Source organism: Hetaerina americana, unplaced genomic scaffold, assembly GCF_022747635.1.
Source record: "Hetaerina americana unplaced genomic scaffold, ioHetAmer1.1.p SCAF_5, whole genome shotgun sequence".
Classification (NCBI taxonomy): domain Eukaryota; kingdom Metazoa; phylum Arthropoda; class Insecta; order Odonata; family Calopterygidae; genus Hetaerina; species Hetaerina americana.
This window is the reverse complement of record NW_027287095.1, coordinates 5908087-5926898: the sequence shown is the minus strand read 5'-3', so window position 1 is coordinate 5926898 and position 18812 is coordinate 5908087. Positions and strand designations below refer to the sequence as shown.

Here is an 18812-nt window from a genome sequence, read left to right as displayed (position 1 = left end):
GTACCTAGAATTGGCGAAGAAGGCCTATAATTTCCCAAATTCAGTATACTTTTTTAATCGAATATCCTATTAGTTCCAAGTAATTACGGGAGGTTGCACAATACGATTTACTGGAAGTCAGGGACCCTTAATCTGAGAACTTCAACGGCACGCCACATATCCTTGTGAGATCTCCTTGTCCACCAGATTACATCAATATATTTTTAAGATTCATATCCATGTGGCATATTTCTCATAATGGCTACTAGTTGGGGACTAAGGGTCAGCAATTAACTTCCTCCTTCCTGCCTCGTGATAGCGTCCAGTTACACATAATTGTGATTAGGACTGGATTTCCTTCATATTTTCCTTATTTGCGCGCTAGCGTCCAATCGAATATCTCTGATAAAATCCAACCGATCGCGCAAGTCAGAGTATATGCGAGCAGTGTCACCTCTGACCTTGCATTTTACTTATCAACCCCACAGCACACACGGTATAATATAAACTCATCATCGCACACACAGAGTCATTCACCGAGGAGATCCAGTTCCGTCGACATCCCGAGTTGTCAGAATCGAAGCCATGGCCACATCAGTCTTTGTCATCGCCGTTCTATTTTCCATTTGCTGGGGTGAGTTGTGCTCTCTTTGTAACAATAACATTCAGAACAGGGAGAGGAGATTGAAAATCAATTTTCTATTAATTATAAAAAGAAGCCAAAAGGATTTCAATTTACTAAGGAATAATTAATTTTGCATGTTTTATATGATGGTACATGTTTTCTTGTTTATTACGGGCATTCATCGCGTTTATATTCTTCGACCCGGGCATTCTAAGTTACTTCCATGTTATAGCGTTTAATTGTGCATTATTTTACTCTGTGGAGATATTAAAAAAATCCCTAAAAATATTTCCTTTCAAACAATCCTTATAGTGCACCTGATATATTGAAAGAATTTTTCATTTCGTATCATTTACATAGAGCCCCTCATAGTTGGAACGGCAAGACCGATGCATTGCAAAAAGAAAGAATTATAGTTTTACTTCCATCAAATCTACGATTCCGCATTATATTCGCGAAGTTACTATTATTCTGCCATGCTTTATTACACAACAAGTCAAAGACTGTCTGATTGATTGAAAAAAATGATTATTTTCAATCATCTTCTCGTTTTATCTTCAATAAAGTAAAAGGGTGTGCTAGGAATGGATTGTAAACCATTGCAAAGGAGTGTTTTTGGAATGTCATCTTGGACGGAATTATGTTGAATTTCGAGAGATATCGTCATCGAGGTTAGCTTCCGCAAAATATTTTGTTGACTGTTCGCCATGCATTTTGGGATATGAATACGAGAAGGTAATGTAGATCAAGAAAGGCGAGAAAAGGAAAATATACATTTTTACTGCTATTTTATCAGAATATATTGAACTAATGAATAGAGTAAAATAACCATTTATATTTTTCGGCATCGATTTTTATAAATAATGAAAATGTACAATTTCCTAACTTACTGTCAATAGGGTATGTCGTTCATGCACGAGGGGATTTTTTCGAAGAGTGCAGGGTGGCAAGCCAGCAAAGGGAAAAATTTCCCTTTACATATATATTATTTATTCTACTTCAGTCCGGAAACAGCACTTCGACCTTTACATCGGAATTTGAACAATGATATAACAATTTGAAAATTACATACATCCAAGCCCTAGGCGGAGGAAAAACCACCAAGCCGAGATCCCGCGAAATCTGGGTTGTTAGACGAGGACATAACCCCGCCGCCACTGGGGCATATAGTATGTATACACGGTACAGGTATATTTTTTCGCCGAACCGATGTGTGTGTATATATATGTATACATATATTTTAAGGTATTATATTGTTTAAGGTAGGTTTTTGGATGGAAACAACTACCAAATAAATATTTTATTACTCCTAACAAAACACAAATTCCCTCCTCCTACTCTACATCAGGTCTCTCTTTATCTCTGAGAACTGCCTTCCTACCTTCATCCCGTCCAACATGCCTATCCTCTTCCTACCCTTTCCTCGTTTGCCTAACATTCTCCCCTCAATTACAGTCTTCAACATCCCGCTGCCGGTAAATACCCATTTCATCCACTTTTCCTGACTCCATAGGATTTCTCCCAACAAACCCCTCTCTTCGCTCACCATACCAAGTGCTTCCTCGTTTGTTTTCTTCTCTGTCCATTTCACCTTCTCCTTTCTACTCCACACCCACATTTCAAAAGCCTCCAGTCTACGTCTATCCTCCTGCTTCAATGACCACGTTTCCGCCGTACAGTACAAAGCTACGCTTTACTTCAAAGTTTTTACGAGTCTTTTCTTAATATCCTTATTCAACGTCCCTCTCATACTCCCTCCTCCTTGTAAAAGCCTCCTTGCCTCGCGCAGTTCTTCTCCTTACGTCCCTACTACATTGACCGTGTTGGTCCAAAACACTTCCGAGATACGTAAACCGTTCTACCTGCTCTAGTTTTTGCCCTCCTATTTCGATGTTTAGCTTAACCTTTTTCTTTCTAGAAAATCGTATAACCTTTGTTTTATTAATATTAATTCTCATCCTATACCTGTCGCACTGAATTTCCAATTCACTCAGCAATGCTTGCAACCCCTTGGCTAACTGATACACTAAAGCTTTGACATCAGCAAACCTAGCCAATTTTACGAATTCCCCGCCCCCTCTTTTATTCCTACCTCCAGTTATTCCCATGCCTCTTTAATCATTTCCTCTGCATACAGGTTGAAAAGCAACGGTGATAATGGGCAACCCTGCCTTACACCTCTTCCTAAAATTGCCAATCCGGACTTCCCGTTCCCCACTCGCACCTGAGCAGTCTGAGACATGTACAGGTTGCGGATTAGCCTCGTTTCCCTCCAATCTATTCCTCTTTCCTGCAATATACTGATCGGTTTTTCCAAATTCACTCTATCAAACGCTTTTTCGAAATCTCCGAAACAGGCAAATGCTTCCTGGTGGTATTCTATATTCCTCTCGATTAATAATCTCAATACTGCAATGGCATCAAGAGTACCACTCCCCTTCTTAAACCAAAACTGATCATCCTCCAAGTAATCATTTGCCCTACTCTCTATCCTTTGGTTCATGATCCTGAGAACAACTTAAGCTGCGCTGGATATCAAACTTTTTTTCCTGTAGGCCTCACCTGATGTAGCCTTTACCTTTTTCGAATAGGAACTAAAACTGCTCTCACAAAGTCTTCCGGCCAGTTTCCTTTTTCATATATACTACGAAACATCCCATATAGCCTCTTCCTCCCACATTTTCCTAAACATTTGAGTAGTCCCGCAGGGATGTTATCCACCCCACGGCCTTATTTAGCTTCATCTCCCTTAATGCCCTTTCTATGTCATCGTCGAGTATGCCTGGACCTAAGCCATCTTCCTTTACGTCATGTTCCTTTTCTATGTCTAACTTTATTGGTCTAAATTCTTTACTATACAGTTCTTCTATATACTCCTTCCATCTCTCTTGGATCTTTCCTGCGTCAACCATTACCTTACCCGCCTTATCTCTAACTGTTAGCATAGATCTCCCTTTCCTACTTCCCGATAAAGATTTAACTTTGCTGTGCAGCGGACAAATTTCATTCTTCCCCTGCAAACTTTCTATATCCTCGCACTGTCTTCCACCATGCTACTTTTTCTTTATTTGTTGCCCACCACAATTTATTGTTTAACTCTTTGTACTTGATTTTGCGTAACTCTATGTTTATAATGAATAAATAAATAAATATATATATATATGTATATATATATGTGTGTATATATATATATATATATATATATATATATATATATATGTATATATATATATATAATATATATATATATATATATATATATATATATATATATTTAATGAAGTTCTCCCGGGCCTTCCATTGGGTCATGGGCTCCATGTTGGCCGATGTTTCGATGGCCGACTCGTGCATATATATATATATATATATATATATATATATATATATATATATATATATACTATTTTTAACGTTAACATTTCGAAGGTGAAATTGAGGAAGGCTTGAATTTGTTATTCACCAGGGCCCATACCCGATTTACGTTTAATTTATCCAAGTCTTACACATTGCAACATTTTATCAATAGCCTATACACTGATAATTAACACTAAGGCAATTTGGCCACATTTTAATTAGATACATTATCATCCTGTGACAACCCTCTTTTCGCCGATTTTAATAAATCTTTCCCATTTTAATTCAATAAATATTGATTTTAGCCTTGTTTAGCTCATAATATATATTCCTCCTCAATATTAAACATAATTGCATTCATAATTGTCAATCAGAGTTTATATTAACTATTCAGCATGCTTTCAATTTCATTTCATTTTTTAGGACGCGTAATGTCAATCCACAGGCCGATGCTAAAAGGAAATGCCATTGATGCAGGGGAAACGGATCCATATAACTTATTCTACCAGGTAAGACTTATCCCAACGGTTAATGATCAAAATGATGGAAGAGAGCGAGTTTTTTTTACATTATATCTGTGGTGAATACTAAATCAGGTAAGAAAAAACCCATATTATTACGCAAACCTCTATTGGATTCGAAGGAGGACTAATTACCACCGTGTGGTAATTAGTCCTCCTTCTCAAATCCTCAGTTTAAATAGAAATTGTGGATGGGATCATTTCAATATGAAATCACTTAATTCCCAGGGGCACTGTCAGAGATATCCAATTCTCAATATTTTTTCCATTGAATTGACATTGTCAAGGATATATTTAATCTCTCATCCATTGAGAAGAATCTGTTAGCAACAGGTTGCCCAGGACAACATACTTGATCTAGCATTTGTCTTTGAATTTATCTCTCCATTTAATAAGTGGATCTCGTGAAAAAGAAAAAGTTTAAATTGCTGACGTAAGCCCGACATTACTTCCAGGTGGACATTCGGTATAACGGGAACCATGTCTGCAGCGGCGCCATTCTTGGGAAATATGACATTCTAACGACCGCCCACTGTGTTGCATGGTGAGTACCCGCCTATCTCCTCAATATTTCGTTGAAAATCTAGATGTCTGGGTTTCTAGCTATTATAATTCGCTAACCGGTCAGGCATTTATGTCTACATCAGTTCCTTCATTGATGATCTCCCCAATTTCAATGCTAAACTTAGGCCTAATTTTCCTAAACACCATAATTAATTTTTTCCTTCTTTAAGCAAGTAGCTCTCTTCGATGTTTACTTTTTGGGCAATGCTACCAATGTGTAATTTAGGAATCTAAAGCAGTAAAGTCAAATGCTATGGGGAAATAATCCTCAAATTTATTTGTGGAGTAATATAAAAGTAATGCATCTCTCATTTTAGGCTGAACCCTGCGAATATTTTAGTCCTTGATGGGAGCAGATTTCTAAACGCAACGCTAGGCACGCACCACGTGGATGAGATCCAAACACATCCCCTGTTCAATCCCAACTCGCTGGACTATGATGCAGCCATAATTAAGGTAGGTCACCAGCCATTATTTGCTTTTAATGATGTCTCAAATAGTATTTATCAGGATTTTTTAGCTAGCGGGTGGGCGGAAAAGGGGTGGTTCGGGGAGTATGGGGAAGGAGTGTGAGATTGCTGGGAAGCGGGGAGAAGTGAGGGAAGTGGCACGTGGAAGTAGGTGATTACATTACATTCGGAATAATGTATTATTAGCGTAGTCGGACGTAAACCATCTCAGTAGCCTGCCACTGAATCTAGCTAGCCTCACTAAATCATCATGTGAGGCTAGTGCTCATTTAGTGAGGCTAGCATCTCACCAGACTCATTAAATGCCACTGAAATTTCATGGGGGAGTCCAAGTACTTAAATGGGAATTCAAGTTTCAAAAGTTAATTTTTTGCAAAAATGCATTGCGAATAACTAATGGATTTTTTTTCGAAACTCGTTTTGTTTATATCAGAGTTCCTATGGTATAGTGTAGAATGATGGTACTTAAGGACACCTTTGTCAACGGGCATTATGAATACTGGCAATGCGCCGAACGGGTGAGATGCTTGATAACTTTTAAGTGGACACAGTGTTGCTCATCCAAGGGACTTTACTAGCCAAGTTCTGTTTAGTGCTTGATCGGACTTCTAAAATCATTTCGTATGTAACATTTGTCTTCCACCGTTACGACTGGGACATGCATCTCCACTACCTGCGCGTGTCAATTTATCTTCATTCAGTGTTTGATTGCATCTTGAAATAGAACGTGGCTTAACCCATGTGAATCATTCCCAGGTTACGGAGCCCTTCAAGTTTGGCAGATACGTCGACAAGGTGGAGCTTCCCCAGGGGGAGGTGGACGATCTCCCTCCTGGGACCAGGGCATTAGTGAGCGGCTGGGCATCCAAGTCGGTGAGTTTCCATTCCACCATATCCCAAGGAGAATTAATTAAGCATGTTTTTGCTGCTCATCGTACGGGTGGGGAAGGCGGGATTGAGCAGATAACATGAGACAAAATATTTTCCACCGTAATTCGGGTTTTTCGTGTTTGAATGCGTATTTGGCCAATGCAGCCTGTCTCTTTCTTCTGGCTAATCGTTTGACGAAACGCAATGCTCCTATCATTCATGGCGTTGTATGATTACCTAACCTACTCTCCCTACCTCTGGTCATTGGAATCTTCTGACCTTCTCACCATAATCTTCTGGTGAGAATGTCAGAAGGATCTGATGGCGATGGTCGATCCGTCGAAACGTCAATTTACATATCTGAGTGTCATATCTTTGCGTTTCTATGTTTTAAAAATCTACGCCTCTATTTATATAAATATAAATATATATATAAATATATATATATATATAATATATATGTATAAATATAAATAAATAAATAAATATAAATATATATATATATATATATATATATATATATATATATATATATATATATATATATATATATATATATATCCCTCCCCGGACTACAACCTTGACGTGGTGGAAGGGCTTGTGCGTTCCGATGACCCCTAGAGCTGTACTGGCGGGAGTAATAAAAATTGCTCCTGGTAGGGTCACCCATGCCAGGTAGGTCGAAGGTTAGGAGCCAGACGAAAGGTAGTCCACGCAGCGTCTGTTCCTCAGTGAGGCGGCTGCAATGGCGTCTGACCCCAGTGGGGCGGCCAGTAAGTGATGGTGTCACGTTAAAAACACTATTGAGGAAGGCAACGGGAAACCACCTCAATTATCATTCCCAAGAACAATGTGATGGACAATAGAGATATTTTGAGTCCTGGCAACCACGGGGCTCGGCCCAATCGGCCGTGTGTCGTGCCCGGCAGCGGGGGAGGCAAGGCTTCCGCGGTCGTCATCCCACGAAACCCTTGCAAGGGAAAACCAGCAGCAGCAGGACAGAAGACGCAAAAGAAGAAGACCAAATTAGTTAGAATAGGAACGTGGAATGTTAGGACAATGATGAGGACGGGGAAATTGGAGAATGTTAAGCGAGAGATGGGAAGGGGAAATATAGATATTTTAGGTCTATGCGAGGTGAGATGGAAAGATAGCGGGGATTACTGGAGTGATAAGTATAGAATAATATACAGCGGTGGGGACGAGAGCCAACGAGGGGTTGCCACAGTATTAAATGAAGAGGTAGGAAGAAGCGTAGTCAACATAGAGCAGGTAAATGATAGAATACTACTAGTGGAGATAAAAGCAGAACCGACGAACTTAGTTATTATCCAGGTATACATGCCACCGAGCAACCATAAGGAAGAAGAGGTCGATAGGATATACGATCAGTTAGAGGACATGATTGCATGTGTTCCTGCAGGGAAACATTTGATAGTGATGGGGGATTGGAATGCGACAGTAGGCGAAGGAAGAGATGGTGATGAGGTGGGGGACTACGGTTTAGGGTCGAGGAATGACCGCGGGGAGAAAGCAGTTGAGTTCTGCAGGAGACAGGGGTTAGTTATCACCAACACTTGGTTCAGACACCACAAAAGACGCAGGTATACATGGAAAATGCCAGGTGACTCGGGAAGATATCAGCTAGATTATATCCTGGTTAGACACAGGTTTAGGAACAGTGTGATAAATTCCCACAGCTTCCCGGGAGCGGATGCGGACTCAGACCACAATTTAGTTGTTATGAAATGTAGCGTACGTTTTAAAAAGATAAGGCAGGGGCGGCGAGTTAGAAAATGGAATGTAGAAGCATTAAATGGGTTGAAAAGAAAGGAATACAAACAGGCGGTAGAGAAAATCATGGAGGACGGTAAAGAGCTAAGTACTATTGAAGAAAAATGGGAATGTATCAAAAAAGGGTTGTCTAAAGCGGCAAAAGACACTATTGGAACCGTTAACGCTAAAAGGACTCGTAAACCATGGATCACGGATGAGATGATTACAAAAATGGATGAGCGGCGAAAATGGAAGAATATAAATACAGAATTAGGCAAAATGAAGTACAAAGAATTGAACAATAAATTGAGGCGGGCAACAAATAAAGCAAAGGAAGCATGGTGGAAGACGCAGTGCGAGAATATGGAAAGTCTGCAGAGGAAGGGGGAAATCGGTGCGCTTTACAGCATAGTTAAATCTTTATCGGGAAGTAAGAAAGGGAGATCAACGATAGCAGTTAGAGATAAGGCCGGTAAGGTAATAGTTGACGCAGGAAAGATCCAAGAGAGATGGAAGGAATATGTAGAAGAACTGTATAGTAAAGAGCTTAGACCAACAAAGTTAGACATTGAAAAGGAACATGACGTAGAGGAAGATAGCTTAGGTCCAGGCATACTAGACAATGAGATAGAAAGGGCATTAAGGGAGATGAAACTAAATAAGGCCGTGGGGGTAGATAACATTCCCGTGGAACTTTTGAAATGCTTGGGAAAATGTGGGAGGAAGAGGCTATATGGGCTGATCCGTAGTATTTATGAGGAGGGAATCTGGCCAGAAGACTTTGTGAGATCAGTTTTAGTTCCTATTCCGAAAAAGGTAAAGGCCACGTCATGTGAGGACTATAGGACAATTAGTTTGATATCCCACGCAGCTAAGGTTGTTCTCAGGATCATAAACAAAAGGATAGAGAGTAGGGCAAATGATTACTTAGGGGATGATCAGTTTGGGTTTAGGAAGGGGAGAGGTACGCGTGATGCCATTGCAGTAATGAGATTATTAATCGAGAGGAATATAGAACACAACCAGGAGGTATTTGCCTGTTTCGTAGATTTCGAAAAAGCGTTTGATAGAGTAAATTGGGAAAAACTAATGAGTATATTGCAGAAAATAGGAATAGATTGGAGGGAAAGGAGGCTAATCCGCAACCTGTACATGTCTCAGACTGCTCAGGTGAGGGTGGGAAACGGGGAGTCAGGATGGGCAGTGTTAGGAAGGGGTGTAAGGCAGGGTTGCCCATTATCACCGTTGCTGTTCAACCTGTACGCAGAAGAAATGATCAAAGAGGCATGGGAAGAACTCGAGGTAGGAATGAAAGTGGGCGGGGAATTCGTAAAATCAGTGAGGTTTGCTGATGACCAAGCTTTAGTTTGTCAGTCAGCCAAGGGGCTGCAAGCATTGCTTAGTGAATTGGAAATTCAGTGCGACAGGTATGGGATGAGAATCAATATTAATAAAACAAAGGTTATGCGATTTTCTAGAAAGAAAAAGGCCAAGCTTAACATTAAAATAGGAGGGCAAAAGCTAGAGCAGGTAGAACAGTTTACGTATCTCGGTAGTGTTTTGGACCAACACGGTCAAAGTAGTAGGGACGTAAGGAGAAGAATTGCGCTAGGCAAAGAGGCTTTCACAAGGAGGAGGGAGTTGATGACAGGGACTTTGAGTAAGGATGTTAAGAAAAGACTCGTAAAAACTTTGATATGGAGCGTAGCTATGTACGGAGCGGAAACGTGGTCATTGAAGCAGGAGGATAGACGTAGATTGGAGGCTTTTGAAATGTGGGTGTGGAGAAGAATGGAGAAGGTGAAATGGACAGAGAAGAAAACAAATGAGGAAGTACTTGGTATGGTGGGCGAAGAGAGGGGTTTGTTGGGAGCAATCCTATGGAGGCAGGAAAAGTGGATGAAGGGGGTGTTGACCGGCAGTGGGATGTTGAAGACTGTGATAGAGGGTAGAATGTTGGGCAAAAGAGGAAAGGGAAGGAACAGGATAGGGTTGTTGGACGGGATGAAGGGAGGAAGGAAGTACTCAGAGATGAAGAGGGACCTGATATAGAGTAGGATGATTGATTTTGTGTTTTGTTAGGAGTAATAAAATATTTGTTTGGTAGTTGTGTCAGTCCAAAAACCTACCTTAACCGGTAGATTACTTAAAAAAAAAAAAAAAAAAAAATATATATATATATATATATATATATATATATATAAACATGTATTGCATATATGTAATGATTTTTAAAGAATGATATATATTTTGGCATCAATTTAAAATAATAATAATAAAATGTCCCCAAATGATTGTACACAGAATCAAATATTTCATTTATTGAGTCACCATTTTTTGCGGGAATAAAATTTATTTTATTACACATATAAATATATAAAATTTGTTAGGTTTAAATCATGTTTCCATTCTCTCCGCTTTAGGAAGAAGGTAAGGTTATCTTGGCAGCGGACGTGACCATGATTTCCAAAGATGAATGTAACCAGATGTATCAGGGCCAGCTGCCAATCAGCGATCGTATGATCTGCTCTAAGCCCTCGCAGAACGCTTCGGTGCCAAAAAGTTGTCTTGTAAGTGAAATTCATGAACTTTTTGTGCAAAATGTCTTATCAGTATTATCAATATCTAATGAAACGGGACTATTATTGGTCGATTCGTTTAATTTTACAGGGCTTACAATAATGCAAATACTTTTGTAAATCATTAAGCAATATCAATCAACGAAAGGGAAAGGGTTTGCCATCTGTTAATCCAACTTTTTGGTTTTGAGGAGTGTGCTCTAAATAAAAAGGATGAAAAAGATAATTGAGAATGTATCTTCTAAATAGATCTAAGTAACGTTTCTCATCATTGACATATATGTCTCCGAAGACTACTGCGGTGGATCACAATAAACTCAATTGGATTAATTACGATTCAGTGCTGCAGTCTTGTTGAATGGCTGTGACAATCGGAAAGGTACGGAGAATTATTAATTAATAACGAGGTAATTAAAGGCCGAAAGGAGAAATAAAAATGTGTTGCACAATGGGAGAAACATTTTCGAAAATTAGATAATTTCCTCAGTTTCTTCCTTCTCTTCCTTGAGAGAGGTGATGTTTCTTTTCTTTTTTGTGTTAATCAGTGCTTTGGGTTTTGTTCGCTAGAGCTAACTTCATAGCCTTGACGTGGTGGAAGGACTTGTGCGCTCCGATGACCTCTGGAGTTGTGTTGGTAGGAGTAATAATAATTGCTCCTGGTAGGGTCACCCATGCCAGGAAGGTGAGCCAGACGAAAGGTAGTCCACGCAGAGTCTGTCCCTTAGTGAGGCGGCTGCAATGGCGTCTGACCCCTTGGGGCGGCCAATAAGTGATGGTGTCACGTTAAAAAAACTATTGAGGAAGGCAACGGAAAACCACCTCAATTATAATTCCCAACATAAATATGATGGTCACTCCAGAGATTTTGAGTCCTGGCAACTACGAAGCTCGCCCAATCGGCCGTGTGTCTTGCCCGGCAGCGGAGGAGGCTAGGCTTCCGTGGTCGTCATTCCACGAAACCCTTGCAAGAGAAAACCGGCAGTAGCTGGACAGAAGACGCAGGAGAAGAAAACGAAATTAGTTAGAATAGGAACGTGGAATGTTAGGACAATGATGAGGACAGGGAAATTGGAGAATGTTAAGCGAGAAATGGAAAGGGGAAAAATAGATATTTTAGGTCTATGCGAAGTGAGATGTAAGGATAGCGGGGATTGCTGGAGTGATAATTATAGAATTATTCACCGCGGCGGGGACGAGAGCCAAAGAGGGGTTGCCATAATATCGTATTAAATTAAGAGGTAAGAAGAGGAATAGTGAATATAGTACCAGCAACGGATAGATTTACTAGTAGAGATAAAAGCATAACCGACGAACTTGGTCATTATTCAGGTATACATTCCACCGAGTGGATAACATAAGCTGGAAGAAGTCAATAGGATAAACCATCAGTTAGAGGACATAATCCCGTGTGTTCCAACGGGGAAACAATTGGTAGTGATAGGAAATAGAAATGCGACGATTTGCGAAGTAAGAGATGATGATGAGGTTGTTGACTACTGTTTAGGCACGAGGAATGATCGCTAGGAGAAAGTAATTAGGCTTTGTAGAAGACAGGGGCTAGTCATCACCAATTAATAATTTAGACACCACAAAAGTGTAAGTCTGCATGGGAAATGCAAGGTGACTCAGAAAGTTAACAGTTAGATTATATTCTGGTTAGACACAGGTTTAGGAACAGTGTGATACATTCCCACAGCTTACCGGGAGCGAATGCGGGCTCTGACCACAATTTAGTTTTTGTTAAGTGTAGAGCCCGTTTCAAATAGATGATACGGGGTGGGGGCTTAGGATACGGAATGTAGAAGCGTTAAATGGATTGAAGAGGAAGGAGGATAAGCAGGCTTCAGAGAAGACAATGGATGACGGTATGGAGCTGAGTACTATCCAATATAAATGGGAATGTTTAAAGAAACAGATATCGAAAGCCGTAGAAGAAAATATAGGAACCGTTAATAAGAATAGGACAAGGAATCTATGGATCACGGATGAGATAAAAAACCTGGTTGAGCGAAGAAAATGGACGAATATAAACACAGAGTTAGCAAAAAGAAGTACAAAGAGTTAAACAATAAATTCCTACGGGCAACAAATAAAGCAAAAGAAGCATGGCGGAAGATGCAGTGCGAGTTGTTTAAAGAAACATATATCGAAAGCCGCAGAAGAAAATATAGGAACCGTTAATAAGAATAGGAAAATGAAACTATGGATCACGGATGAAAAGGTCTAAGAGAGAGATCTAAGAGAGATGGAAAGAATGTTTAGAACAACTGTATGGTAAAGTACTTAAGCCAAAAGGTTAGACACAGAAAAGGAACATGACGTAGAGGAAGATAGCTCAAGTCCGAGCATCCTCGACGATGAGATAGAAAAAGCATTTAGGGAGATGAAATGAAAGAAGAATGAGGAAGAAGTCAACATTCCTGCGGAACTACTGAAATGTTTAGGAAAACGTGGGAGGGAGAGTCCAAATGGACTTATTCGTAGTATCTATGACGAAGGAATCTGGCCGGAATACTTGGTAAGGGAAGTGTTAGTTCCTATTCGGAAAACGGTAAAAACTACTTCATGTGAGGACTACAAGAAAATAAGGATTGATTTTCCACGCAGTTAAAGTGATTTTCAGGATCATAAACAAATTGGGTGGATAGTAGGGTGAATGTTTACTTAGGGCATGATCAGTTTGAGTTTAGGAAGGGAAGAGGTACGCTTGATGCCAGTGCAGTACTGAGATCACTAATCGAGCGGGAAAGAAAATAGAATCAGGACGTTTTTATCGGAACTATAATGTTTATTTACTTTGATAGACAAGAATTTTCATGGCCTTCGGGAGAATTCAGTTTGAGTGTAAATTCCGTGTCGACAAGGAATGTTCAATCATGTGCATCTTCGACGTAGCAATGCATAAGACACATCAAATCAAATAGATATGGGAACAACTGGATTATATATATATATATATATATATATATATATATATATATATATATATATATATATATATTTAAAATAAAATCAGCTTCTCCCGTTATTTTCATGTGTATTTGATTCGATGTTAAATATGTATTATTTCGAGCCAATAATGACAAAGAATCTTACTCTTTGTTAACCATGAATTTACGCATTTCAAATGGGGTCTATTTTCACCATAAATGTTCAATCGAGCGATGGTTCCAATTATAATTATGGGGACCCCTTTCCATTTCAAATTCTATCAAGCATACATATCTATCATAAATTCATCAGGTACGATACAGAGAAAGGAAACAATTCATCGTACAGTTTGTTGAAAATAAGCTCGAGAAATATTTTCACATAAATTTTATGATTTACAACATTTTATAAACTCTTCCTCAATCACCCTCAAGGCGGATCCCGGGGCGCCCCTGGTGGTCAAGAACACGCTGTACGGGATGGCGTCGTGGGGCAGGGCCTGCGAAACTCCCGGCCACAACGTCGTCGTGTACACCGACGTCTCCAAGTTGGAATACTTCACGCAGCGGAACATGTTCATTCACGAGAGGGCCAGTGCCAAGGTGTGCGCCGCCCTGCAGCTCATCATATCCGTCATATCAACGATTGCCGGGATCCCCGCGTGGGTTGGAACCGCCCTCATATTCCTCAGCAAATTGCTCGGCTGCTAGGCGCCCGTCATTCTATGTCAGATTATTATTATTATTATATGTCATTGGAGCTTCATTTTGAGTCACTACTCTGATAGATTTGTGTATTAATTTATTAGTTTTCACAAAAATAACCCCACATTGAATCCATCTTACTTAAAGGATACATGATCGTCAATATCACTGTGCTATCATTTACAATAAAGTATTTCGCAAACATTCTCTTTCTTTTTTTCAAACACTAAAAGGAAGATATGGACGTAAAAGCGTGAAAAACTTTTTTTCAGACGCAGAAAAAGACGCAGTTAGTTAACTCATAATAATCTTTTTATCTTGTATGACTCATAAAGTTTTGTGATTTTTCGGATATTATATGGCGATCCTGCAATTTACAATGCTGTTATTACCAATTAATGTAATGCTTTCTGAATTTTGGTTTCTTGTCTAGGAAAATTGTAGTAAAAATCGTAATTTAAATTTGTTGAGAAAGGAATCTTGCTTGAAGACTTCGTGAGATGAGGTGTTAGTTATTATTCCAAAAAGTGTAAAGGCTACGTCATGTTAGTATTTTAGAACAATGAGTTTGATTTCACGCTTAGCTGGAGCTGATCTCAGGACCATCAACAACGAATGGTGAACAGGGAAAATGATTACTTAGAAGATGTCAGATGGAAGGTCCTGATCGGCAGTATTTGGGATTGGGGTAGAACAGGATTTCCATTGTCGCCTGTGCTGTTCAAGTCATACTATATGTCGCGGGAAAAGAAGATCGGAGAGCACTGGATTTATGATATAAATTTGTTCTGAGTTCACAGTCAGTTAGGTTGGCGGTAGATGAAGGCTTGAAATTCTTATCTCCCATGGGTTTGGATGCGTTGTTGAGTGCACAGGAAATTTAAAGTGACAGGTACGGGATGAGAATGAATGTAAAGAAAAAAATATACTTAACACTTTCAGGCTTCACACAGGAGTTATTTCACGGTAGAACGCCTTTCAGCAACTTTCGGCATCGTCAGGTTCAGGTGAAAAACACAGCTGTCGAAAATATACCCTTCAGACATAGAAGAGGGGGAATGAGTTGAATGTGGGGGGTGGGGCGGGTTTTCTTGAAGGAAGAAGAGGTGGTGGCGCCTTGGTTACGACTAAGCATTGCATCTGGTCCTGGTTTAAGGTCCTGGCTGAGAGTGGATAGGTACTTCAAACCGTTGGATTTGTTTACCCTCTAATAGAGGGATGGCTTTGCAGGGGCGGGAAAGATGTCGAAGGTGAACGTCGGTGGTCGAGGAAAGATAGAAAAACGCGGAAAAAGGATGTTGTTTTGGCTAAGACGTTACATAAGGTCCGGTCATGGCGTAGATGAAACTGAAGACGTTGAACCATTGGATTTTTTTTGCCCTCGAGACTGATTTTTCAGAAAGGAGAGGGGAGGGATGGACGTATATTCGCTCAATGCTCAGTATTGTATTGGGATCCGACAAGTGCTTTCGAATCTCGCTTAGTTCTAGAGCATCCATTTTTGATCCTTTGCGAAGAAGCAATTGAGGTTTTGGGTTTGGTGACACTTATCATGTTCTTGGGCTCATGTTTTCAAATTACTTCCATTTTTACCAACACAATATGTGTTGAAATTATCGCATTTAAGTTTGTAGATGCCTGATTTATTAAATGTATTCTATTAGTTTTTGCCATTAGCAAAGAGTTTGGGGAGAGTAACGGGTGTGCAAAAGTCCATATTGGTTGTAGTTGGAAGGCGATTTGAGATTTTATACGAGATGCCTCCTAGGAAAGGCATCGAACACCACTTGAAGTCATCAGAATTGGAGGGCTGAGAGGGGGAAATTTGACTTATGGCCATGGATTTCTGCCTTTTTTGGTCCATTTTTTTACCCAGGGTTGGGTTGTATCCATTGCTTGTCGCTAATTTTCTCACTGCGCTGAATTACCTATTGAAATTCGTATAGGAAATGGGGGTGTGCAGAAGACGGAGTGGATGGCTGCATAGTTGTGCGGGAAATGGTGGGCGGAATCATTGGGAATGATATTATCCGTAAATAGGGGTTTGTTTAAAAAAGGGAACTCGTGTCTTTTTTATTTTATCATGGTAGCCAAGTATAGGAAGTTAATTCTGCCGTGAACGTCTTTTTAATGGAAAAGTAAAAGTTAGGTTTGATCCTGTTAAGGTGATTATGGAAGGAGTCCAACTGGCCTGTCCATAGGCAGAGATTATCATCAAAATAGCGGAACCAATACGCAACTTTTCCACGTAGCAGAACCAATTTCCAACTTTGTAGAACCTGGAACCACTGAGAAATCCATATTTTATGTGTAAATCCTCGAAAGATTGAAATGCAGGGTTATAGCATCTGCCCGGTCATCGAAGACAACTGGAAGCTGCAACATGACGATGCACCGGCCCACAGCGCCGTAATCGTCACGGACAACCTTGTCAACGCAGGGGTGCCAAAAAATCCCCCGTCCCCGTTAAGCCAGGCCGTCGCTCCCCTTAACTTGTTTTTCTTTGTACGTCTCAAAACACCCCTGAAAGGCAAGCATTGGGAGAGAATGGACGGGATGGAAACAGCTTGCACCGCGGTTTTTATGGACATTACGAAGGAGGCCTACGCATTCGAGAGCTGGAAGTCCCGCTAGAGCATATGTATCGACGCAAAAGGATCCTATTTTGAAAATTTATAAAAACTTGTAACGAGAAATTTAATAAATAATATGTAATCGACTTACTTACATTACTTTAAGAACAATCCTTATGTTGACCCAGTAGTTATAAGTTGGTCGCGATAGCCCAGGTGTAGAGCGTTGAACTCCTAACCTTGGAGCACGGGTTCGATTTCCGGGGAAGCCTCTCTCCTGGAAGCCCTCAGCCCCACTTAGGTTGTATGATTTTACGGGTACCAGGACTTTCTGGGGAACCATAGCCGGCACAGGGAAAGCAACAGGCCCCCCAAACCGGATGTGTGAATTTCACCCGGATTCGGAATTAAAACTGGGTAAACCATCACCTACCGAACCGACCTTCGGGTCGAATACAGTGTCCCTGCTATATATAAGTGTTTATATATATATATATATATATATATATATATATATATATATATACAGAGAAGAAAACAAATGAGGAAGTACTTGGTATGGTGAGCGAAGAGAGGGGTTTGTTGGGAGAAATCCTATGGAGGCAGGAAAATGGATGAAGGTTGTATTGACCGGCGTGGTATGTTGAATACTGTATTAGAGGGGAGAATTTTAGGCAAACGAGGAAAGGGAAGGAACAGGATAGGAATGTTGGACGGGATGAAGGGAGGAAGAAAGTAGTCAGATATGAAGAGGGACCTGATGTAGAGTAGGACGTTGTGTTTTGCTGGGGGTTACAAAGTGTTGAACTAGTAATTTTGTCGTTCTAAAAACCTACCTTAACCGGTAGATTACCTAAAAATAATATATATATATATATATATATATATTTTAATATATAGTCCCAAAGAGGCAGTTTGGTGCGCTATGTTCCCTCGCTTGCCAGATTTGAGCCCATGCGTATTTCTCTTTTTTGGGATTTTTTGGAGCTGAGATTTAAAAATTTAGAACAAGGAAGGACCTCGGAAACCCTTAAGGAGGCAATTACATATGTCTTAGCTGGAATAACGAAAGATATGCTTAGTTTTCAAAACTTTTTTGAACGACTCAACATTTGCATCGCTCGCAGAGTTCGTCACCTGGATGAAATAATTTTCAAAAGCTAATGAAAATAAATAATGTTGGATTTAGTTTTCAGAAAAAGAAAAACATTTTCAATATTCTCGAGTCACACACTGTTCAATAAAATCGCTTAGGAATTAAAAATTGATTGAAAAGACTGCCATTTGCGTTTGCTATAATTTTTTTACTCATATGACCAATCGGAAACTTTTAATTTTCGGCGTCAAATTATTATGTTTATATTATTCTACATATCACTAATTTATTGAAAAAGTATAGAAGATTATTTAATTGTGAATATGAATGTTTGATTATAAGTAATTAAATTTCGACAAACTCTGTGTATTACAAAATATTGAATGGAAATATACCGCACTAATAGCAAACAATCCTTACACATCTTTATCAAGAGAAACGTTGGTCCATGCATCACGAAATTCATGTTTTAACATTGATTTACTGTGCGGATTCATAAAATGCAAAGCGTGCCAAATTAAAATGAGTTCTCAACCTGAAAAAGAAGTAAATCATGCATTTTTCACAAAAGATGACATTCATAAGTTGGAACTTGGGAATGAGGGGAAATATGGTGGCATACCAATACATTGCATAGCATAGAGCCCTTTTCTACCAGGGGTGTATACGTTTAAGAAAAATGTAACGAATAGATGTAATAATTTGATTGATGTGTGGTGTATTGTATTATATGCAACAACTTAAAAAAATTTAAAAATATATTTTTTTTC

At 39.6% G+C, this 18812-nt stretch overlaps 1 protein-coding gene across 1 annotated transcript; it reads left to right on the top strand.

Moving 5' to 3' along the window:
- The first annotated feature begins 522 nt into the window (after positions 1–522).
- Positions 523–14577, top strand: LOC139694033 (trypsin-4-like). Its single transcript, XM_071592432.1, has 7 exons — positions 523–613; positions 4382–4467; positions 4935–5023; positions 5361–5499; positions 6270–6386; positions 10583–10729; positions 14104–14577. The coding sequence occupies exons 1-7, from the start codon at positions 565–567 to the stop codon at positions 14377–14379; spliced, it is 903 nt and encodes a 300-aa protein (XP_071448533.1). The 5' UTR covers positions 523–564; the 3' UTR covers positions 14380–14577.
- The last annotated feature ends 4235 nt before the right edge of the window (positions 14578–18812 follow it).